The sequence below is a fragment of the Acartia tonsa genome, chromosome 4 (genome assembly GCF_053477335.1).
Source record: "Acartia tonsa isolate MP-2025a chromosome 4, ASM5347733v1, whole genome shotgun sequence".
NCBI lineage: Eukaryota > Metazoa > Arthropoda > Copepoda > Calanoida > Acartiidae > Acartia > Acartia tonsa.
Genome location: NC_137263.1, coordinates 11,640,763 through 11,667,592, shown reverse-complemented (window position 1 = coordinate 11,667,592; position 26,830 = coordinate 11,640,763). Strand labels below are relative to the sequence as shown.

General features: G+C 31.3%; 1 protein-coding gene across 1 annotated transcript in view; it reads left to right on the top strand.

The window, feature by feature from the left end:
• Nucleotides 1-26,830, top strand: part of LOC145316082 (protein Wnt-4-like) — a 52,314-nt gene that overhangs the window by 8,024 nt on the left and 17,460 nt on the right. Inside the window, exons 2-4 of the mRNA XM_080156376.1 lie at nucleotides 12,384-12,572; nucleotides 16,421-16,539; nucleotides 22,009-22,165. Coding sequence (XP_080012502.1) covers nucleotides 12,384-12,572; nucleotides 16,421-16,539; nucleotides 22,009-22,165 — 465 coding nt within the window. The remainder of the gene's footprint in view (nucleotides 1-12,383; nucleotides 12,573-16,420; nucleotides 16,540-22,008; nucleotides 22,166-26,830) is intronic.

Below are 26,830 nucleotides of genomic sequence, written 5' to 3'. Positions count from 1 at the left end.
GTCCGTCTGTCCGTCTGAAGCTTAAGATCTCAGTAACCGCTGAACCGATTGGGCTCTACTCTTCAGGGATTATACCTACTGGTCATGTGATGGTTTTAAGCTATTTTCCTTGGGGGTGGGACACCCCCAACCCCCCCAAAACAATAAAAAAACCACCCCCCCAAAAAATTTTTTTCTTCATTTTTGGTAAAATCTCAGTAACTGCTGAACAATTTGGGCTCTACTCTTCTGGGAATATACCCACTGGTCCTCCGGTTGTTTTAGGCTATTTTCTAGGAGGATGGGACACCCAAACCCCCCAAAAATAAAAAAATCCCCATTTCCAATTTTTTTATTTTTGTAAACAAAAACCAGTAATTGGGTTGGGGGAACCCCACTGCACCATGGGGCAAAGCCCCCATGAAACCCCATTTCACCCAAAAAAAATTTTGGGCTTTTTGAAACTTTTAAAAATTGACATCTTTAAAAAGTTGTCGCAATTATAGGTTTTAAATAAAATTTACAGAAGAGAGTTTTTAATTTTTGTGTATACGGTGAACAACCTGGGTTTAATTTTTACGAATTGAAATTTTTGTACACACGGTGCACAACCTAGGTTTAATTTTACCAAAGAGTAATTCGGCAAAGAATAACTTTTTTGAAAATATAACTAGAAAATTATTCTGGAGAGTTGACTTTCCATTACCTCTTGGGGCGAAGCCCCTAGAGGCTAGGGGCGAAGCATATGGCAGTCCGATGGTTGCGAATGACTGTAGCTGTAGCCGTTTTGTTTGACCGCTGATATTAAGGGCTGTGGTGGAATTGCCGGCTGTACATTATCTTTAAAAATTACGCCGACAGGCAGCTCTGGATTAGGCAATTGATTAAAATAGTTAAGCTGCAACCGCAAATTATGAAATTAAGGTACTGTCTACGAATGCGGCTGACAAGCCCTAAGACAAACCATTTTATTGCTTTAATATGCTTTACAAATTTGTATGAAGCTTTTCATGGCTTTATCATATTAATGGCGGTTTAAATTTACCCTCGTTAATCTTATTACCTGTGGACATTAAAATGTTCCTTTTCAAACTTAAAATCTTAACAATTTTTATTGATATATTTAGTACTTTGTTTCTTATTAAAGTTCCTTCCTTTTATTACAAATTACAAGTTTTCACATATTTTAGTTTATGAAATGAAATTTGTTTTATTGCTGTAAGATAAACAAAGTCTGACTATATTTTGTTTATTACTATTTTTAATCAAAACATTATTCGTTTTTGATTTCTTTCAAGGTGAAGTCAGATATGCGCATTAAAAATGATACGGTCAATTAAATAATATCTAGATGAAATATTTGTAATGAAAACTTATTGACAATGACAGTTTCCTATCATCTTATGTGTTTTATAATAAAAAGGAAACTAGAAAAGATATGAATGAATGTTTTTTTACAAGGGAATTATTTCGAAGCAGCTTATAGTTGCTATATAAATAATGATGTCATACAAGAAAATGGACAAAGTGTATCAAATAACACCCATGGGACGACAAAAAATGAGGGATATATTTTAGCATTGGTAAATCAGATGTATACTGGCCTGTCATTGGTCATTTGTATTGTATGGCGACATGTTTTTATGTGCACTATAAGCTGCTTCATTAATTACTTCATATTGTAAAGTAGTTCGATGTTTTTTTGTATCTCGTTGACGGCTAGAACAATTGGTTCACAATCGTTTTTTTTGTGGATATTTTGAAGAAGGGAAGGAAGTAAGTAACTTACAGAAAAAAAGCCAGCCTGTTGTAAGAACATAACCCCTTTCCGCTCCAGCAAATGTATATGTAAATCATTTTCTTATTGTTTTGAATAAAAGCTTTAGGGGAGAGGAAACCATGAAGTTATTATTAATTTACTCAAACATTTTTGATAAACACCCAGAACTATTTGTGGCTAATTTATTGTCCAAGTTCAATTTTTACTCCATCTTTTCAATTTTGATAAATCTAATTTATTGTTGATATGAAAAGCTTTCCCTTTAATCACCACGTGGCTCACTTAACCCCCCTCCCGTGTTAAATTCTAGGAAAATAAAAGTGGGTGGTAGGGAGAAGGAATAGTTACGAAGAGTATGGACTGGTTATATGTATGTCTAACACTTCATTAACCTAAATCCTGCAGAGTTTTAGCCCTGTAGGACCCTACACCATGTGGGCTAACCCCACATTTTACTTAACCTTAGCTAACCAATTATCTTCCCTAAAATAATTACTTTTGCTCAGACACAGAAATTAACTTACTTTAATTTTTTTTGAGTGGGGGGATGGTTGTTTAAGTTTTGAAAGGATATTGCAACAATTTTATAAGTACGCAGAAGTCATAATTTAAATATCATAATTTTAGATAGAGTCCAGATAACTAAACTTTCAATAGGGCACTTTTCAGTAATAACTAAATTTTAAGGTTTTAGTACAAAAAATGTGCTTGTATTTTAATATTTTGTATTTCATAAAAATAGAAAATAGAGAGAAAGGTAAGAAAACAACATTAACAAAATAATAATACTCTTAATAAAGTAACAGGATGTATGTATGTATGTATGTCTGTATGTTCTGTAATGATAGGAAGTTGCTGTTTGTACCGAAGGATCTCGCTAACTGCTGAACTGATCGGGTTCTCCTTAACAGGGTAGCTTCTCATAGGTCTAGGGAAGGTTTATAACTATTTTGAAGGAGGGTACCACCACCCTCCCAAAAAAAAATTGTTTCCTATTTTTTGGCTAAAATTAACCCCCCCAAAAAAAAAAAAAAAAATTCTATTTTTTTAGCTTAAATTAAAATGGTGGAGCACTCCCCCCCCCCCCCCTAAAAAAAATCCCCCCCAATTTTTTTTTACTTTTTCTTTTAAAATCTAAAATAATAAATTGGATTATCAAATTCGACTCTCCCCTCCTCAAGTGCCCCTAGAGGCCTCTAGGGGCGTAGCCACTAGTACCGTCATAAAGAGTTAATGACTGACTACATTTGATCACTGTAGAGTATCTTTTCTACTAAAAAATTACAGCATGACCCTCGAAAAAGTATTTTTAAGCATCTGCAGCCCTTATTTCTCAATGAATTATTAAAAAATGCATATGTCCTTGTTCTCTATAGTATTCCACGTAAGTAGATATAAAAATATTTTTTTTTACCTCCATTAACACCGGAGATTTTTAGTGCTAAAGTTTTGAAAAAGTGACTGAGGAAAAAGTAACTTTTAACATGAAACGACTTTTTTAGCAAAATTAAGCTAGAAATCCTTTTATTTTTGTTACTAGCAGAAACTTTATACAAAAATGAAATAAAAAATTTAGTTTTTGAGTAAAAAGCATTTTTTTACACATATTTTTTGAGTCTTTTTAGTTTAATGATATTTTGAAAAACTTACTTATTAGGCAAAATTGTTTAAGATTAAAAAACCAAATAAATCTCTATGAATATAGCAGGAAAATTGTTATTGTTTCACAATCCTAACTTTAATAACAAAAAAGTTATAAAGAAAATAAAAAATAAACATAATGATTTTTTAGTCTAAAAAGCTTAATTTACCCCCTATTAAATAATTGAGATGTCAGAAAAGTAGGCGGAGCAACTGTCATAATTAATCCTTTTCTATAAATAAGGGTTAATAAATAACCTAAAATTTGCAAATAATCAATTCATTCAGTAGTATTTTTTGCCATTAAAAATTTATATTTTTTGGTGGAATAAAAAAGAAATATTTAGTTAACTTGTTTTTCTTTGTGTCTCATTATTCAGTTGCCAGAAAAACATAACATAACCATCCAAAAAATAAGAGAAGCAAAAAAAATTCTTTTTCTCAGTCACTTTTTCAAAACTTTAGCTCTAAAAATCTCCGGTGTTAATGGAGGTAAAAAAAATATTTTTATATCTACTTACGTGGAATACTATGGAGAACAAGGACATATGCATTTTTTAATAATTCATTGAGAAATAAGGGCTGCAGATGCTTAAAAATACTTTTTCGAGGGTCATGCTGTATATGTTTTTACAATTAAGGAAAATACCAAGAAATTTATTGACATAAGTTCATTAAAAAGCTGTATCAAGATTTATTTTAAAAACTTTCATTTAAAATTTAATGAAAATAATTAAAAGTTTGTTTCATGAAACACAAGTTACAAGAAATATGTAAATATTTTCTAGATATTTGCATTTTTCAAATTTATTTGATAAACTTTTACACATTTAATCTGGACTAATTTGGCAAGTTATTTCATATTTCCCCAGTCTCCATGAAATATGATACAAATTTTAGAGAAAATTTGAACTTTAATGCTAACTTATAAGGAGGGCGAAAAAAAATTTTCATACTTACCTTTTTGCCTATAACAAAAATGGGAAAACTGATTTTGAGTTTTATTTCTGATACTGTAAATGGTATTTATTTTCAGAAAGCAATATATAAATAAACGCTAGAACTGACAGGAATATGAAACTTGCAAAAAAAAAATCTTTTAAATCCTTTTTTAAACAATAGTTAACGAGACAAAATATTTCTCTTTTAGTTTAAACTTTATTAAAAAAAAACACATAGTTAAATATTTGAAGGAACTGTTATATTAGATATTCGGAAAAATTAAAGGCAAAATAATACTTCATCCTTGCTTAATATTTCTCTTTATTTTCATGAAATAAAATGGATTGATCGGCCATAAAATGAAGGATTTACCTCAAATCTTTCCCCCCCCAAGTTATTTTCTAGCTGATAAATATCATCATTTTCTACAGATTATTAAAGCATCGCAGCATCTTTAGAAATTATGAATGTCCGTAGATGCGTCTCTAAAATATAGCTTCAAAATTTCGGGAATAGTCCCTTTCGTAACATCGCCCCATAAGGGGCGATTCGTCGTATTTTTAAAATGCTTTTTATAGGTTATTTTAAGTTAGGTTAGGTTATATTGGGTTAGGTGATTACCCCACAGGGTTAGAGCCCCCCGCAGGAGAAAAGCTACTGTGAAAAATAAGAAGAATCGCCCCAAAAGGTGCGATGTTACGAAAGGGACTATACCCAAAATTTCTTTTGAAAAACTAATATTAGGAGTGTTTTATGCCAATCAACGACTTTATGGTATTTTTTAAAGGTGATTGCTAACATATATGTATATTGTTGGGTAGCAGCTACTTGAGGTTAGGCGAGGGGGCGACCCTACCCCTATTTTAAATTTTAGTTTAAAACGAAATTTTAAGGTTGGAGTGGGATAATTATTATCTGGGGGCGATTTCTCCTTGGAGTGTGGTTGTTCCCTCTCCCAAAATGGTTATAAACCTTTCCTGGATCTATGAGAAGATAAATTGTAAAGGAGAACCTTATCGGTTAAGCGGTGATGGAAATCCTGATACTTTTATATATAGATGATAACAAAATAGTATAGTTTAGGCCCTTTTGATATCTTATTGTTTTGATTCCTTTTTTTAAAGACGCATTATAATGCTTATTGCCCACTAAATGTATACATATAAACGTTCTGGATAGTGATGCCCTTGTAAATTTAAGTAAGTAGAGCGAGGTAAATATATATTTATTCTTTAGGAGACTTTAAGTCTAGAATATTATGTAAAGTTATTTAGTTTCAAAGTTTTTTTTTCCAATATTTTTTAATGTTATTTATTTATGCACTTTGTTACATACAAACGATAAACTTTTAGAATAAATTTGAAAAAAAATACATTTCAAAACATGGTTTGAATCATATATATATAAATTTTATTAAAGATTTTTTCACACTTAGTGGTTTAGCTCTCAGACTCTAGGGGCTTTTTCTTCTCTTTAGTATGAAATGATTTTGTGGGTGGTGGAGGGGGGAGAGGGTGTAATGAGTGAAGGGCACATTCTCAAGATGGAAGTGTCTTAAACCTATTGATAATAAGACTTCCATGAAAAGCAAAACATAATAATTTCAGTGTTTCAATCAATTTTTAGACTTTAAGAAATTAATAGAAATAGCTTAGATTTTGTAATGAACTGTGTCAGAATAAGAATCAAATGGGCGTGGCTTACTCAAGTATTATGCTTATGGGATAAAGAGATAAATAATTTGGATATAATCTCTTTCGTGACAACGCCTCTTAATGGGCATTTTGTCGTATTTTCACAGTAGATTTTCTCCTATTTCTAGCCCCTAAGGGGCAATCCCGTAATCAAAAATAACCTATAAAAAGCTACTGTGAAAATAAGACGAAACGCCCCTTAATACCCAATAATTTTTGGTTTAGTTACATTGTAATTAAGAATATCTTTTGATACATACAGGCATATCCCTCCCTTGTTATTTAAACATAAGAATTAGTATAAACTTTCAACTCATCATCATATTTGTATTAAATTCTATTACTTATTCCTTTGTTTGAGAGAATATTAATGGGTAGTTGTAATATACATACACATAGTTACAAGTACCAAATTACAACACTTGATAATAATTATGGATAATTAAGATTTTAAACATGTTCAATGCCTTGAAAAGGGTTGATACATAACACAGAAAATTATCTCATAGTTAAAATTCCAGCTTAAAATCACTTTTATGTTGATCAGGGAGGTAGGGACACTGGATTTTAAATTATACTGGTATCCAAGATTTCCTAAACAAACTGTTTCATATTCTATTGACTAAAAAACTTTGGGTACTTTTATTAAATCTTGAATCGTTGGTGCAAATAAGCAATTTTCAAACATAATTATACTAATTATCATTTTCTTATCCCTGAATAGTTTAAATCTCGTAATTGCTTTAATTTCAAAGTCAAAATATTTTCATTGCTATCTTTAATTTTTTTGTCTTTGTGATAATGTTTTAACAAGTGTTTGTGTGAGTTGAATTTGAATTGCCGAATGTGTACACAGTTTCCTCGGTGTTTCCTCATCCTATCTCAATATTTAATACTAGCTAAAAAAACTTCAAACTTCCAAAAAAAATCAAAATAGGATGAGGAAACACCGAGGAAACTGTGTACACATTCGGCAATTCAAATTCAACTGACCTTTGTGTGTGTATGTGTGTGTGACTGAGCATGGTTTACGAATATTTAGGTTTTTCTCTTTTACACCCATTTGTACATTTGTATATCTATCTGTTTCTCTACCTCACTGGTTATCTTTCTTTCTGTCTTACTACTTGTATGGCTGTCTTCCTATCTCTCTCACCCATCTGTACATTTGTATATCTATCTGTTTGTCTACCCCACTGGCTATCTTTCTTTCTGTCTTACTACTTGTATATCTGTCTTTCTATCTTTCACAACCATCTGTACATATGTATATCTATCTGTTTGTCTACCTCACTGGCTATCTTTCTTTCTGTCTTACTACTTGTATGGCTGTCTTTCTATCTTTCACACCCATCTGTACATTTGTATATCTATCTGTTTGTCTACCTTACTGGCTATCTTTCTTTCTGTCTTACTACTTGTATATATGCCTTTCGATCTATCTTTCACACCCATCTGTACATATGTATATCTATCTGTTTGTCTACCTCACTGGCTATCTTTCTTTCTGTCTTACTACTTGTATGTCTGTCTTCCTATCTTTCACACCCATCTGTACATATGTATATCTATCTGTTTGTCTACCTCACTGGCTATCTTTCTTTCTGTCTTACTACTTGTATATCTGTCTTCCTATCTCTCTCACCCATCTGTTCATTTGTATATCTATATGTTTGTCTACCCCACTGGCTATCTTTCTTTCTGTCTTACTACTTGTATATCTGTATTTCTATCTATCTTTCATTATTTATCTCGTCTTTGTTAATGGATATATATTATATGGATATTGTGATACACTGTAAAAATAATTTTTTCATTTAGTATCAATTGATACGCTGGGGTTGTATTAGACCTGGACCCGTAAGTGTGCTGTATTAACAAATAGAATATATAACAACATGTATTACTATATACTGTAATAACTATTACTATACAGAGATATTGCGTTTTTAGTATCAATTCTTACCCTACAGAGTAACAAAAATTACGAACCAGAGTATTAAAAACTTCCTTCTAGCGTATTGAATTTTATTCCAAAGAGAGTATTAGATAATACTATAAAATGCACATTTTTTATTTATTCATATTACTCCATAGAACACTAAGTAATCTATAATACAAAGTAGCTTGATGTCTGTCCGTCTGTCCCTTAAGATCTCGGTAACCACTGAACTGATCGGATTCTACTCTTCAGGGTATATACCTATTGGTCCTGTGGTGGTTTTAAGCTATTTTCTTGGGGGGTGGTTCACCCCCAACACCCCAAAAACAAAAAAAATCCTCCCCATTATTTTTTTTTTGTAAGAAATATCCTTGGTCCTTTGTAGAAGATTCCCTTTGTGGAAGATTTCCGTTGTAGAAGATTTCCTTTGTGGAATATTTCCTTTGTAGAAGATTTCCTTGGTCCTTACAAATTTCACCTTACACTTTTTTTACCATCTCTTAGGGCAAAGCCCCTAGGGGCTAGGGGCGAAGCCGCTAGTACTCAATACAGTGTTGGAATATTCCTTATATCGTAATGAGGTTTTTTTGCTAAAACGTATGGGATGATGCTATACAGCAATGAAATAAATATATAGTATTATCTGATGCTAAATTTTTTTATATTTTTATCAGAGAATATGTGTAGGTTGCTCATATAGTCATCGGCTATTGGCCAATGCGTTCCTCCATTTTCAGGGGAGGGGATGTGAAAAAGTCATAAGAGAGAAGGGTGGATATCGATCGTTCTATTAGCTAGCTTAAAAGAAGTGAAAATCTGGTGCATTATCCAAGTAATTCTATATCCATTTCTTTGTATCTTTTATTTTTCCATTTAGTTTTCTTTCTTTCCCTTGTTTATGGTATAATATAATAAACAAATTATAAATACAAATACATTCACTTTGTGCCGTTTACGGGTAATATAATTCACATTTAATATAATCATCTCAATTCTTCATAACTTCTTTAGTTTATAATAACAAACTTTTGTGTTCAAATGAAAAAAATATAGTATATTTTATCCATGTATAGTTATACAAGGGAATGTTTTATTGTCTGTCTTTTAGATCTTGCAAACTGCTTAGATAAGGAAACAACCACCTCGATTCATAACGTGGGTACTTAAAAGATAAAGGGTAGCCGGATGAGACATGCCTACATTTTTAAGAATCCACCACTGAATTTAAAATCTACACTAATTAAGAACGTGCGACCGCAAAAATTTATAGAACGGCTGTAGAACTCCTGCTAATAGAATATAATGATTACGCTTTATTTGGCTAAGTATTACAATATGTAAATATGTGCTTACGTGTTGCCATATTAGCCAAACGCCTATAGCCTAAATGGGGATCCAACAATGTAACATATATTGCTAAGTTAGCACAGGGTTATTAGAAGCACAAGAAACTTTCATATAATATTAAACAGCCAAGACCCAGTTTGGTTATTTCGCGCATTTGCGTGCGCTGCGAGATACCTGCTACTTAATAATTTGATTAAATCGGTTCATGAATATAAGCTGTTTGGCTACTAGCAGCATATAAAGTGATAAAATACAGGTTTTTTTTTCATATTTACCACTTAATAAAAAACTGTCTTATTTTTTACATATTTTTTCAACCTAAAAAAACAATGCTACTAACATTTAATTTGGCGTATTTATGTATTTTTGGTAAACAACTTGAGTATGGTTTGCATTGAATATTTGATGCTAACTAAATACTTGTAGTCATAGAATAAATAGAATGTAAACGGCACCAATCAACGGCAATTAATAACCAATTCTTTAAAATTATATATCATAGTTTTTTAATAACAACAATTTAATTTCCTATTTTTCACTCTCATTTCTCTGGTTTGTTTTTAATAACTAGGCAGTATCATCTACCTATCTACCTAATTATGAATCTAAAATCATCCATGACTTGAACAAATCTTGAGCCAAAACTTGGTTCATTAGTTGATCATTTAGACAAACTTAATTATTATTTTGGTAATGAACCTATAGCAAGCATATGTGGGATTGATGGATTATTTTTAAAATTTAAACAAGGACAAGCAAATACCAAAATAATTTTCAATCTAACATATATCATTCAATCAACATATAGAGAGGGGACATTGAGCTGTTTATTACACTATTCCCAAGTTTTATTATAACGTTTTCTAATTCGTTGGCTTAACAACTTTGGGGACTTTTATTGAATTTGATTTGTTGGTTAATTTTTTTTAGTTTCAAACGTTTTAACCAATATAATTGTAATTTACAGAAGGAGTAATTTGGAGATGTTTGTCGGCAAATGTCTTATCCTTTTAGATCCCTAGTCACCTATTCCATAGTGTTTTATACTTTTTATATTTTTGCTTTTTCAGTTAACTGAACAATAAAATATTATCTTATAGCATGTGTATTATGTAAGTCAACTTGATTTCAGTAATTTCATCACCAATTTTCTAGTATTGCAATTTTCATACGGTGAAAATAGTGTTTCTGTGAAAATTAGGCCATTTATTGGTGTTATTTATTTATTTATTGGAGAGTCTCAACTTTTCTGCTTAAATATGTATAATATGATGCACAGTTACAAATATAGAGCGGAGAAACAGATTAAAAGAGTTTATATTGGCTAAAAACAATACTTTCCAGAGTCAAATTGGGTTAACCAACATGACAATACTAATGTTCTAAGAATATTTTTCAGTAAAAGATGAACATAAAATCTCTGAAATAATAGTTATTAGTAATTATTAGTTAAGATTCACTTTGTCTGTCCGCCCGTAACGCTTTGGGAAAATGGGGATTTTTCGTGTGCTATTAAAAATAGACAGCTGAAATTTCTGGTGAAGATTCCCTGTATTAATGAGCATAAAGTGTATAATTTACCTTGTTCGTCAGTTTGTCGGTCACACATAAAAAGACACTAAATTTTTTTTTTTTTATTATTTCAGAAATGTTTCGTAATTTCTAGGGATTATTACATATTTATCAACTAAACATCTTCTCTATAATTCATTTTGCCTGTTCGTCCTTCCATAAATTTTCAGTGCTTCGCTATTTATTGGTGTTGTCATCCTTGTTTTATCATTATTTTTAAGTATTGCAGCAATAAAAAGCTGTACTATAAATTTTTTTATAGCTGTAATAGCTAAGATTCCATTCAATAAATTTAAAATTGTTTCTATTATATCTTACTGTTAGTTATGTAGGATTATGTACCTAAAGAAAATAATTTTGCCTCAACTACTCCTGCTAAATTTTGCAATATACCTTTCCCTGCTCCCTCCATATATATATTCCAGTATTCCCGGCTGTCTGTTTTACCCAGATTTGCAAAAAAAGTTTGAATTGGGATGCAGTTCCATTCCAAATATCCCTCAAACTGTAAGTGGACCTTAAACTTACTTTTGAAAAGACATGTTTTTGAAAGGGTTATATTAGGTAAGGTCATTTAAGGTAAGGCCAGCAGGGATAGGATCCCAAGGGTAATTTTTTAAATTGGAAATAGGGGGTGTTTTTATTGGTCTTATTAGCTTAGAAAGGATTTTATGTTTCATTCGCTTTTTCCCTCATTTTCACCCTGCTTACCTCTAAGTTTGCCAAAAGTATTCCATTGATCCCGCAAAAAAAATTGCTAAATCATCAGAACCCCAAATAACTATTACAGCGCAAACTGCAACAGTTGCATTATTAAATAGCACTTAACTACTCCTATTTGCTATTCTGTTTTTTTTGCGTATATGAAACATGGAACACCTTTGGTATGTATCAGGAGTCAGGGAAATGTAACTTTAACACATTATAATTATTTAAACATTTTTCGCCAATTAATTGTAAATTTAAGGAACCTCTGCAAATAAAAGGTAAAAGGTGCCTTCCTTGTTAAAGGTATGTTAAAGATCTTAAAATTGAATTTGAAAGTCAAACTTTTCTGTATAGGAAAAACAATTGCCATTGAATTGGCATTGGTCCCTGTCTCCCTGACTTTTTTGAATTCTACAATTATCTAATTCCAATGAAAGGTTTCAAACAAATTAGTAATTTAGATAAATGTTTGTTTTGTGGCGGCGATAAACAGTCGAAAATAGGAAAAAATAATGTAGATAGAATGATACAAAATTGATTTGATTGATTTTAATTTTTTTCATTTTTGAAACAACCCATAAGTAGTGAAGCACAAAATATTGATATACATAATAAGTAGATGCATATTAATCGGAGATATTTCAAATTAAAATAATTTCAATTCTAATAAAATAAAATAAAAACTACCTAAAAATTTTCAGGTTATATTTACTCATTTTATTTTTTTCATGTTTAAAATATTAAACTTTATATTTAATAACAGTCCTAATATTTTTAGGCCCCTAAGTATGTTGGGAGGATTCCCTGGGTACGAGAACATGTTCCAGCAAAAGGATGCTGGCAAGGGTAGCCCGCTGGACAGGATGCAGTCAGATCAGGGGGACGAGGAGATAGGAGTCTGCCTGAACATGCCTGGTCTAATACAACAACAGAAAAAGATGTGCACCAAGTGGCCAGAAACTGTTCAGTAAGTATTTGATATGCGTAGCATCTCTATTAATATCTGCTTCAATTTGTAGATTCAAAGTCAGAAAATTACTAGTTTGTTTTTTATTAGATATACAGAAACATTAAAGTATTTTTCTCGTATTCATTTGAATCCGGTGGATAGGAACCGGTTCTCATCCATACGAAAAAACTATGTCTAGCATCGTATTATATCCAGTTTTCTACGAATATAGAAATGTTCAATCATAAGATTGAAACCAGTTTTTTTAGCCGGTGCCTCCGGCACCTCGGGGCTAAAATAAATAGTTTTAATCTTATAATTGTACATTCTATATCCGCGGAAAGCCGTTTATAATACGATACGAGAAATAACTATTAAAATTTTTAAGGAGGGAGAGGACAACAAAAAAAATAATAATTCATTCTCACTTCTTTCTCAATATAAATATCATAAATGTTATACTCTGTGAAATTATATCTACAAAACACATCTACGGATCTATGATTGTTTTCTGTCTTGTATTCATTGTAATGTTACAGCTTTTCGTAGCCCTAATTCTCTACCTATAAATACCAATATAAGTTTGCAAGTCCATCTTGATGATATACATAAATTAACCATCATTCTGTACATAATAACTCATATGTATGTATTAGGTATTATGGTTAAATATTTTCATTGTTTCCAAAATACTTTTTTAATCTCCAAGTAACCCTCTTTTCAAAATAAAATACTACACTATGAAAAATATATCCTTTTTCACCATAATGAATGTATATCTATAGCAAGTATTCAATAAGCTTAATATATCCATCGATTTTTAACATTTTCTATAGTTTATTTTTAGCAGGGGATATCCAGGGTTGGGGCAATGGACTATAATTTTTATGTACACCTAATTATGAGGAAAATAATTATCCCTATTGGTGGTAAGCTTTGGACTCTGCCACTTTGTACAACCCAATCAATATTCTATCTAAACCTCTAACGTTTTTAAGCTAACGAACGACAGAACGTGATTATAAACCTTTTGTATTAGTATTAGTAACTGTCCAATGTCTCCTACCTCCGTGATATTTAAGAATATTGTTTCACCGAGTAGTTTCTATGCATATATGTTTTCAAGGCAAAAAGTTGAGACAATGTTGAAAGAGGTAGAACCATGAAAGGTATTGAACCAGCTTAGCATATTAAAATTTTTTTTATTCTTAGCTCTTTTTTTATAAAGGAGCTTTTGAAATTGAATTAAAAATTAACAGTTGTTGAAAATGCAGGGTTTTAAAAATATGTATGAACTACGTAAATGTAGTTCTTAGTATTGACATTTAAAAAAAACCTAAGTTTACTTAATTTAGTCGGATTCTTATTAGGAACTATCCTTTTGTTACCAAGAGCCACTCTTTTCTGGCTGGGGGAGATTTAGAATTGGAGAAATTATAAAATTTCAAAGTGAAATGTCTCTGTCAACGTACCTCAGTTTTTTGTTTGTCTTCTCTCTAGAGAATCTAATAAATATGGATATGGTCACGACTTCTTAGCCTTATCTAAGTGTAGTACAAATCAGAACAGCATCACAATGTACACTACAAATAAATTTCTACTCTTCATGGGATATACCTAATGTTCTTGCCATGTATTACACCCCCCCCCCTCTCCTTCCCCCCTCGTAAAGCTCAATTTTTAAAAATATCATATGTGGGGGCCAAACAAATCTAGCTCCGCCTGAGTAAGTTAAGAAAAATTGACTTTATCAGCAATACTTATAAAAATCGAATTTTTGCCATTAAAAGCACTAATCTAGAAACCTTTCTCTTATACAGTAAATTAGTATTTTTTCATTTGTTATGTTGTTAGTTTGCTTTTATATCAATCATTATGTACATAATTGTCCTTGTTAATTTAAAAATATGCATCCTTAATTATTAGATCCATTAATATGTTTAAAGCTAAGTATGAATATAGGAGTGAAAAGTGGTTTCATATCCTCCTTTCAGATTTATTACATTTAAATATTTCATTCTTTTCAACTATTCAGAATAGACTCATAGAGATTAGGTAGAGTAAGAAAAATTTGATCAAATCCCATTTTTAGCATACTAGTTGCTTTACCTAGGATGGGTGGGTGAGGTCAGAAAAAAAGCCTAAAACCACATCAAGATATTGTTAAAGATGATCTGCAAATATACATCCTATTCGGACCAGCCATTTTCGATATTTTTAGCTACATACAAAAAAGCCTTTCGACTTTTTCGATATTTTTTGCAAAAAAAGCCTAATTTATATGTTTATCTTTTTAACTCTTTAGAATAGAGATTTTGAAGAGTAAGAAAATGGTTATTTATAGATTTATCAATTTTTATATTTTTCTCTTTTTACAATCAACATAATAATATCATGATTGTTTATAAAAAAAATGCTTAGTACCTTTAAAAATGGCTTGAATTTTTTGGCTAAATTTTAACAATGAAATTTAATTAACCTACAAAAACATAACCTGTCTAGGTATAAAGAAGATATTTAAAAAGTATAGTTCTTTTTCAAAATGATTATTTATTTTGATTTAAAAGAATGTATTTTTTTTTATATTTACTTTTTGCAAAAAAAATCCAAACCATAACAACCCTCCCCATCCCTCCCTCCCTTCCCCGTCAATAAATCTCTGTTCACTCGTAAACTAACAATTTAAAAGTTTCCACTGCGGATTTATGAAATATATCCAAAACAAACATATATTACAGTAGACTTTTATATTGGTAGATTAATATTACTGGATAAACATAAAAAAATCAGATTTAGAAATCAATTGCATGGTTAATTTAAAGTTTTGGGTCAACAAAACTCACCCTCAAAATTTTAAGATTTCTTTTATTTGGGACCAAATACGTCCAAGCTTTAAAAAACTACAAATAGAGGAAAACAATACCGCGCAAAGCAGATTTTTTATGGCGTATTTTTCACCCTTATTCAATATCATTAACCTACAAAGTATTATTTGATTTTTCCACATATTAATCTATCTGAGCATACATAATCAGTATTCTACATAAAACCTTATTCTATGGCCCCAAACAAAAAATGATTATTCCTTCAATTGATTTTCTCTCAGAATTCACAGAAATATAAAAGTTTAAAATTTAATCTTTGCATTTGAAGTTTTGCTTGGGGTGGATTTGTCATTATTACAGGGTGTAACATAAAATAAGGTTTTATCCTCAGAAAAACAAATAACTTAAAACTAACCCCAAAAGGCATAAAAAATTTAGAAAATTTTTAGAAAAAGAATAAATTTTCGTGCCATTTTAGATTATAGAATTTTAAAAATTTTCAAATTAGGCTTTTGACTTGTGATTAAAGTTTTTTTAGTTTTTAATCTCGTTTGTTCATCCTGAATTATTTTTTTTTACAAAAATATTCAGTGATCTAAAGAGATAGGATAATGGACGATAAATTGATGTACTATCCCAATGTTAATACTCAATATTACCCCTTCTGTAGATTACAATTGTTGGTTGAAACGTTGGGTCACACAACTAAATGAGCCAACCAATCAAAATTCAAGAAAAGTCCACAAAGTGATCAACCTAACAATTAAGAAAAGTAATTTTGAAACTAGTATGGAACTAGTATAATAACCAGCCCAATTCCCCCTCCCTTCCTGAAAATATCATACACAAGTATGATTGAATTCAAGAAATGTTGATATTATTTCACTTTTTAGTTTAATAAATAATAATATCTATAAATCACAGTTTTACCTATTTATTTTTATGTTATTTAAAAAAAATAACAGAATATTTGGGGAAAGAAGAGAGAGAAATTAGAAATGCAGACTGAACAATCTTTTAAATTAATTAATCCATTTTCAGGTCAGTTCCATTTGGTACCAAGCAGGGGCTCATTGAATGTGAATACCAGTTCAGAAATGATAGGTGGAACTGTACAGATAACAGGTCACCACAGGCCCTACAGTCAACACTAGAAAGAGGTAAGATACAAGTAAAAACCAGAACAGGTATGACAGGTGGAACTGTACAGATAACAGGTTACCACAGGCCCTACAGTCAACACTAGAAAGAGGTAAGATACCAGTGCATACTAGTACAGGTATGACAGGTAGAACTGTACAGATAACAGGTCACCACAGGCCCTACAGTCAAAACTAGAAACAGGTAAGATACCAGTGAATACCAGTACAGGTATGACAGGTAGAACTGTACAGATAACAGGTCACCACAGGCCCTACAGTCAAAACTAGAAAGAGGTAAGATACCAGTGAATACCAGTACAGGTATGACAGGTGGAACTGTACAGATAACAGGTCACCACAGGCCCTACAGTCAACACTAGAAAGAGGTAAGATACCAGTGCAAACTAGTACAGGTATGACAGGTGGAACTGTAAAGATAACAGGTCACCACAGGCCTTACAGTCAACACTAGAAACAGGTAAGATAACAGTGAATACCAGTACAGGTATGACAGGTGGTACTGTACAGATAACAGGTCACCACAGGCCTTACAGTCAACACTAGAAACAGGTAAGATACCAGTGAATACCAGTACAGGTATGACAGGTGGTACTGTACAGATAACAGGTCACCACAGGCCCTACAGTCAACACTAGAAACAGGTAAGATAACAGTGAATACCAGTACAGGTATGACAGGTGGTACTGTAAAGATAACAGGTCACCACAGGCCTTACAGTCAACACTAGAAAGAGGTAAGATACCAGTGAATACCAGTACAGATATGACAGGTGGAACTGTACAGATAACAGGTCACCACAGGCCTTACAGTCAACACTAGAAAGAGGTAAGATACCACTGAATACCAGTACAGGTATGACAGGTAGTACTGTACTTGTAATAGATCACAGAACCTACAAAAAATTTTCTCACTAACCTATCCCTACTAACTATCTCCATTCCTTGTCTGCTATGAGTTTTTTCATGTGTAAATGAATGTCTTAAGATTATAAGTTATCAGTTGACATGATAATGGTCCCTATTACCAGACTCATAAATTCTTGTCAGACATCAGACCAGACTCTGACCACTTGTAGACTTATCCAAAACTAGCTCTCCCCTTAAATAAATATATCAATAGAAAATAGCCTGAAACCATATACATTTCTTGAAAAGTGTAGCTTAATTGTTTCTAAATTTATTTGGCCCAAGCATCTTGGAGTTTTGCTTCCGTCTATGGATTATAACCTAAAGTTTTCCCAAGAACTGTAATAGGATCCAGTAAACCACTTTTAAAGCTATTTTAAAGACTGTTCTCGTCTAGGCTCTAAGAGCATTTTTATTCATAATGTGTTGGAATAGAAAAAAAATTATACACATTTGTCTGAGGAAAACCAAAAAATTCCAAAACCCAAATTATGGTTGGTCTATTATCGTTTAGGTTCTACATAAATTGTTAATTATCTCGTATTATCTTACTTAAATATCATTCCTCTCCATATTTGAACCTTCTTTTTTGCTCCCTTTTTTTCTAACAGCCCCTTTAAATTGTTAGATAGTTTACTCTTGTAGCGAAGCTATTCTATAGTTTTATTCTGCGGTTTTTAAAATTTACATATATGCCTTTATAGGAAGACAAAAAAATAAACTGGGATGTATTTTTCTAGGGCCGATTCTCACGGGAGGGTAATTGTACCCTCCCCCCAAAAAATTATAAACCTTCACAGGACCTATGGAAGCTATTATTAGTTTAATTTATTTCAGTATAATTACAAATAGCATGAAATAAACTATAATATTTTTGGATTTTTAAAAGCGAAGCTTTTCTATAATTAGGGTCGGTCCGTCCGTCCGTACGTCCTTCCGAGATAGATAGCTTTTATTCGTTAATTTAGGCATGTTAGAATTGTCCTATCGATTTCAAACTTTGCATGATGATTCCTGTAGTAGTTGGGTACGATTTAGAAAGCGTAGCAACTCTATAATCATTGCCAGAATGTCCGTTCGTCCATTTTAAACATGTTGATTTTTCTACTTTTTTAACAACAAATTTTCAAGTGTTTTAATTATCCGTTTGATCTGATTTTTGGTATATTGATTCCTGGGACAACAAAGAACAATATTATAAGCGAAGGAACTCTATAATCAAGTCCAAAAATGTAAGTATGTCCAAAAACAATAAACATTATCCTGTTTTTAAGCAGTTTTTCAGCAAATTTACCTACAATTTTGCTTCGACATTTATACATTTATGTTCCGATTTTTCAGTTCAGATACTATACAAGTGTTAATGTCCGTTTGTCCTACCGTTTCAGTGCTTCGCTTTTACGGATAATGTCATCCTTGTTTTATATAATATAAATACAGTAAAATATTTCACATTAATAAAACAATATCTATAATACAAAGTAGAATGATGTCTGTCTGTCCGTCCCTTAAGATCTCGGTAACCACTGAACCGATCGGAATCTACTCTTCAGGGAATATACCTACTGGTCCTGTGGTGGTTTTAGGCTATTTTCTTGGGGGGTGGGACACCCCCATCCCCCAAAAAATGAAAAAAATCCCTCCTCAATTTTTTTTTATTATTTAAAATTTGTGGGGGCTTTTCCAGAGGTAATTTTTTTTTCTTTAATTACCTCTTGGGGCAAAGCCCCTAGAGGCTAGGTGCGAAGCCGCTAGTGTATAATATTTTGTTTTGTTTTCAATAGTTTAAAAAGAAATATTTACTTTATAGGGAAAAAAACATTGCATTGTAAAGGAGCATCATATCGGTTAGCAAGGTCTTTCATACTTTTATATAAGGATACTAGCGGCTACGCCCCCTAGAAGCCTCTAGGGGCACTAAGGGTAGGAGGGGGAAATGTCGACCTCATCCCATTTTATATTTGAGTTTCAAGAGTAATAAAAAATATTTCTTTTTTTGGGGGGGGGTGGAGGGGTGTGAAGACACCCTCCCCAAAAATAGTTTAAAACCTTCCCGGGACCTATAAGAAGCTTCACTGTAAATTAGAACAATATTGGTTCAGCGGTTAGCGCGATCCTTCGTGACAGACAAAAAAAGCTTACTACTTTATATATTAGTATATAGTATATATGCATCCCCTGAGTATGTGTGAAGTTTCAGCTCCATACAAGAGACAAGCTACGTCATCAGTCCCAAGATATTATAGTAGGGGGAATTCCATAGTTCATAAAAAGGCAGATCACATATGTTGTATAGTACCTTGACATTTCATACTAAATCTACTAAATTTTCAATGTAACGATTTTATTATTTTACCTATAATTCGTCTAATTGGATACTGATTACTCTTGTTCTTGTTTTCGGCTCTAAAAAGTAACCCAATGAAAATATATTTGTGGCTAATTAAGAAATATTGTTTCGTCTATCTGAGATCAAATTGTTCAAATTGGACAGTTCATTATTTTGATTTTAAAAATACGAATAAAAATAAAAATAATCGTTTATATTCAAGTTCATGCATTTATGTTCATTTTAAAAGTTATAAACTCGAATCAAAGTTACTTAATATTGTACCTAATTGTCATAGAATTCATCATTACAAATATAATTACTATCATTCAACAATAGTTTGATCAAACCAATCATAAAGAGTAGCTACAATTCCTACATAAACAAAAATATTAATAATTTTTTTTAAAAGGACAATTTTATGATGTTAACGGAGCATCTAATACATACGGATACGCCCAAACCATGATAAGCTTCGCCTCTAGAAATTATTGCTATTCTAATCTTGAAATCCAAGTATGAAATTGTCTAATTTGAAGTGACAATAAGATAAATTTAGCCTAATTGCGGCCCTTAATACAGGTGGGACGCTGATAATATTTTATCTTTCTTTTTAAAAATGAAACATGACATATATTCATTCTAACTAAAACATTAAAGTACTATTGAAAAATTCTAAAAATAATAACAAACTGAAGTAAAATAAATAGAATCAAAAAATTTCAATGTATTTTCTTTGGATTGTCTGAAGGGATAAATTATATTTTATGTAGGGTAAATTTCTGGTTGAAAAGTTTAACGCTGCTAGTTTGAAACCACCTAATCAAATCATATATAAGTAGCCAAAGTTTTTTACAAGATAAGAAAAATATCTCTACTTCCCAACTATGATAAAAACTAGAACTATTTACACTTTGTCCAGATAATTTGTTCATTAGGAGTATTTTCTAGGGGATACGCCCTTCACTTTCCATTCTAAATATAAAATTAGATACACCTCCACAGCTATTAGAATGTTGGAAAGGTGTCGAGTTCGATTCAGAAAATAGACTACGTTAAACTAAAGACTTTAAAAATACTATACACTCCTAAATGCAGAATGAATAGTTGGACTGTAGGTGGAATGCCTTAGCTTAAAAACAAGATATCCAAAAATTTGCGTTGGTATATCTATTTTTTTTATATTCAAAACATCCATAATATTCTTGATATTCTTACTATTTAAGAAAGTCTGATTTGTAGATAAGAAAATTTGAGCTTATCTAAAAACTAATTATTACAATGACTTTTAATAACTTAACAAGGATGCTGTGAGTATTGGTGCAAAAAATATGACGTAACAAAAAAAAATTAGCCAATGAGAGACCGTTATTGACCAATGGTAAAATTTATAGTGGACTCTCATTGGCTAATTTTTTTTGTTACGTCATATTTTTTTGCACCAATACTCACAGCATCCTTAACAAGTTCTTTTTTTAAGCAAGTTTAAAAGTATAGAATTCTAACCCCTTTTAGTTTTACATTTTAGGGAAGATTTACTGGATTGTTTTGGGCTATTTTATATATGTTCAAATTTAGGTCTTGGTTTGGTTTTAGTCTGTTCTCGGCTTCTTCCCTAACCCTGTTGATACAAAATAATAAAAAGAAATCCCTGTTAAAGCTGACGCCATTTTGTTGACATACAATTTTAATGGTTTATGTCGCCTATATTCTATCCAACATAAGTGGCATTGGCTGACATATTACCGACATTCTATTTTTAACTTTTGACATAATAATGTTTTAATAACAATGTGACAACATACAAAATAAAGTTTACTTATGTTGATTTACAAACTTCAAGAAAATTATTTTTTCCGTTGCCATATCTCTGTCTGTGGATAATTTATAATGATTATGTTCATTAATAACCATTTACAGTTGGTAAGTCACATATCATCATATCATTTATCCATCTTAAGCTAGAATTCCTTAATCCCCATATGAAGCTGAAAGTTTTGAAATGCATCAAGATTCTTATATCAAATTTTGAAAATTGAAATATTTTTCAAATAGATATTTAACAAGCTAAAAAAATCTTATCTAATTATCTTCTATTACAAAAGTATGTATGGCTGTCTTTTTGTCTTGTACCTTAAGATCTCGTAAAAGGAAGAAATAATTGGGCTTCCAATTTGGTGAGCTTTGTAGTGATCGGAATTGGTTGTACTTTTCAAGAAACATTTTTTCTAGGTTCCAAGGAGACGGCGTTCCTGTACGCGGTGACAAGTGCCGGGGTTGTGCACGTGGTGACCAAGGCCTGCTCCTCTGGTAACCTGACAGAGTGCAGCTGTGACCTATACACACAGGGACAGGACACTGGCAAAGGATGGAAGTGGGGCGGTTGCGGGTAAGCCTTTTTTCTCGTACTATAAAATAAAACAAACCCAATACATAACAAGAATATCAACAAATTAGTTAGATATGCAAAAAGAAGTATAAAGAGTTTTTTTTAGATATTAGAGCTTTAGAGAGGTTCTTTGCAAATAAAAATAATTCTACACGCTTTTTGGAACCAATACAAGCTGATACTAATTTTCCTTAATCAACCCTAATTAAACAGGGTTTGCTAAACTAACATTGATTTAATATTAAAAAAAGAATATTTTAAATTCATAAAATGAAGCACGACACTTGATGGATTAACGGATGGTCAGGACATACACAAAATGTACAAAAGCTTCGCTTTCAAAATTAACTTACATGTCTTAGTAAGTGATCTATCTCCTTATTTGTGTCACGGTTTGCATAGTGTGGTAGGATAGCTACTCTGTATAATAATATTTTGGGACTGTGCTATGATTTAAAACTTAGAGATTTCATTCAAAAAGTCCTATGTGAGATCACTTTTCTAGTTTTTATATTTGTATGCAAGGAGAATAAGAAAATATAATGACACGAAATAATGATTCGAAAATCATCTTCCAAGTAACCAAAGACATCAATCTAAACGAGTTGACATTATGTTTGATACCTAAGATCCCAAAAACCACAAATTCAATTTCACTACTTTTTTTGGCACTTTATATATTCCATACTTGCTGCTGCGCCCCTAGCATCTAGGGGATCTATATTCAAATGGATATGAAAGGGCAGAAAATCGCGTTAATCATACCCAGACTTAATTTAAAAAATAAAATAGCCTAAAACCGTGCAGGAACTATATTATATCTAACATTGCTGCTGCCATTTTGGCTATAGTTTGAGTGAAAAACATAACTAATTTATGTCATATTTGCAATGTGTCATCCTTGTAAAATGATATGCGAGTTCGTGTCAAATTTAGCACTAAAGAGAGCTGAATTTTTAGCGTGGGCGGCGGTAAATGGGCGGCTGGCTGATCTTTACACTGATAAGTAATTCAACCTCTCATTTAGAAATATGTTAAGGCTTTGTTGAACACAGATTTAAGTAATCTGGTAGTAGGTGCAGATATTTCATTTATAAAGTATATTTAGTCGAAATATGTTAAAATCTAATGCATGGTGGCTGGAAAAATCTCCCAAAAATAAAAAAAAATATTTTGCTTATTTTCATACCTATTTATCATACTTATTTTAGCATAAAATATGTAAAAATACAATTTTATAACTTTTCAACCTCCCCCCTCCCCCCCCCCCCCCAAAAAAAAATCACTTCAGTATTTTGTTGTCCGGTATTGATTTCACCAAGATCACTGCTTGGATGCAGGAAATTATTTTGTTATTCTATGTCAACTTTTTTTTCTGCCTTTCAATCTTAGACTTCAAAGAATTTTTGTTATAAATCTTTCATTTAATAGTCACCCTGCATAAATATTTCTAAACTAGTTCCGAAAAATTTGCTTTAGGGCACTTAAATAAATTCTTAAATCAATAATAAAGATCCTCCCATAATATACTATTATTTGAATTTTATTGAAATCAATATGATTTAGGTATTTTAAATTTATAAAAATGTAAAACTACTTCTCTATATAGATCACATAAATTAATCTAAAGGAATTTATTATTTTTGAATTTTTTATATTTCCACGTTTTTCCAATTTTCATTAATTTTGGTTAAAGCTCTTTATATTGCCTAAAAAAATGACGTCATATTAGAATAGTCCATTATTCTAACATGACGTAATTAGGGAATGAAAAAAAAAATTTGCGCCCTTAATAAGGATATGAATTAAAAAACTTTTGGCCGAAAAGTCCTGAATTCTGTCATAATAGAATAATGTACTACTAATATGACGTCATTTTTATAGGCACTATAAAGAGCTTCATTTGGTTTAAAATATGTTCTTTAAATGTGCACAATGCACACTGTATTACACATCATGTGCACAAATGCACATCTCACCCAGCCATCCACTTAAGTGCAACTGTATTTCTACAAATCTTAAAAACAAATGCTTTGTTAAATTGTTGCAGTTGATCATTCTATTGCTGGCAGTTTTGTTACTACTTACTAATGCATGAAGTGATAAAATGCCTGTCTTCAGTCTGTTACGTTTTTAAGGAAGATATCAAAAATATTCTATTCGAAAAAAACATATAAATTTGAATAGCGTTCCTTTTCTTATCATTCTTTTACATATTTGTTGCCCTGCCAATAAATGTATTAAGTTTAAATGTATACCCAGACAACTACCTGGATCCAAAGTCTGCTTACTACTAGTTTGTAGCAACTTGGTTACGTTAATATTTCCGACGCTATTAGCTGATATTTAAAGGCCCAATCGAAAGTCGACACGGGGTCTACTGGGTGGGGACATACTCTATGCCATTACACTAGTAAGAATTTTTCTAATCTTGAATTATTTTCTTCAATATACATCTTCCTGACTCCCCAAAATTCTTGTGCACAATGGGCTGAATCTTTGGAAATGTCCATTGAAGTGAAACAAAAAGGTTTGCAAAGTAAATGTGGGACTCTTGGAAATGAGTGAAAGTTTGATTGAAAGGTATTTTATTGTGCATTTTATCCTGCAGCATTAATTTATATATAATTTTATTGTAATTACATTATACAAATGAAGAAATTTAGGCCTATTTATTCAAGTTTGGATAATGTTTCTCTTTTTTTAATCAATATAAAATTAAATAATTTTTCTCTTCTCGATTTTACAATAAAAATTATAGTAAAGATGTATAACCAGACAACTACTGGATCCATCTGTTAAAGACCTTTTTCGTCTGCTAGCAAATTGATTTCTGCTCCTATAGCAACTTGGCTGTGTTAATATTCCAAATGCTATTGGTTGATTGGTTGAAGACCCAATTGAAAGTGGGCACAGGGTCCGAGGGAAGGAGAAATACAGTTATTTAACCCATTCTCCCTCTAGTGTTTTACTCTAATGATTTTACCATACTAAAATCAGTCTGCCGCCACATAGCCGCCAATTTAAAGCTGATAGATGGCTTAGTAATGATGACGGTGACTTAGTCTTAAAACGTTATATAAGTAGGATATATGTACGTATACACTTTAGAAGATACATTTGTCAAATTATAATATTTCTCTAAAAGCGCACACAGGTCGAAGCCAACAAAAAAATAATAGTGTGGTAAATTCAAGCAAAAATGTTTGAGCAAACTTTTAAATTCCATAATTAACAAAACTATTTGAATAATTAAAGATTTCTTTGCATTATTTCTTTTAAAAAATGTTCTAAACCGAAAAAAATAGTTAAAATTTCTCTAAAAAATTCTTGCTGTATTGATTCCACATCCTACATATGGGTTTATTTCTTGGAAAAGATGCCTGCATAATTTTTATAATGTATGTTCTCCACTCACTTACATTTTTTGTAGCGCAGCTACTCTTTTCCATAGCTAGCCTACGTTAATCATGATGAATTATATGAATTTGACAGTAACTTCCTTGTTTGTTAATGGTTTTTAAAATTAAAAAAATAACTTACTTAAAATTAGATGTGATATTATTGGTTGATAAAATTGCTTTAGTAATTCCTGCCTTAAAATCCTATTTACTCTCATTTTTTTTATCGATTTTATTAAACTGTTCCGCTACTTATGCTTATTGCCAACCTTGTTCACCAAGAGCATATTAGGTCATTTTTCCTAGCACATTTTTTCATGGTTAATTCCCAGGGTCTGAAGGGATAACACAATGGCCGATAAACCGATGTACATCCAAATTATACACCTACATATTGACAAATATACACCTATTAAATTTATCCATAATATTTAATATATCTATTACATATAGAAAAATATGTGTATAAACCCACTTTAATGTTGTAGCATTATACATACCCCTTGATTTACCCCCTATTTCTCCCCTCCTCATATCAGATCTGATTTTTGGATTACTGATTAATATTACAACAAGGATGACAACATCCATAAGTAGCGAAGCACAAAAAATCTTAGATGGGAATACGTACAAGTAGATTTAAAGGGTATTAATTAAAATCAAGAATAGATTTATTGGATAAAATAAACGTGAAACCTTGTTTTATTTTGTATGATGACGATGGTCTAAGTAAATTACATTCAAGATGCTCATAACAATGGGAAAAATTATTTTGATACTGATATCCTCAAAAAGTTTGAAAACATATAAAAATAGCCAAAAACCTGATAAAAGGCAGTCTGGTCGCCATGGTTGAAATCTTAAAACGACAGAAAATTTAATTTTTATATCCTTAACTTTAAAAATTTGGAAAATCGGACCATATACACTGAAGATATGGAGAAAATGTTAAAAATATAAAAATAGCCTAAAACCTGCTAAAAAGGCAGTCTGACCGTCATGATTGTTTTCATTAAATGACGGGAAATTTAATTTTGATATCTATAACTAAAAAATTTTTGAAAATCGGACTGTAATTACTGTAGATATGGAGAAAAATGTGAAAAATAGCCTAAAACCTGCTAAAAAGGCATTCTGGCTGTCATGGTTGTTTTCTTTAAAAGACAGGAAATTTAATTTAGATATCTATAATTAAAAAATTTTTGAAAATCGGACCATATACACTGAAGATATGGAGAAAAATGTGAAAAATATAAAAATAGCC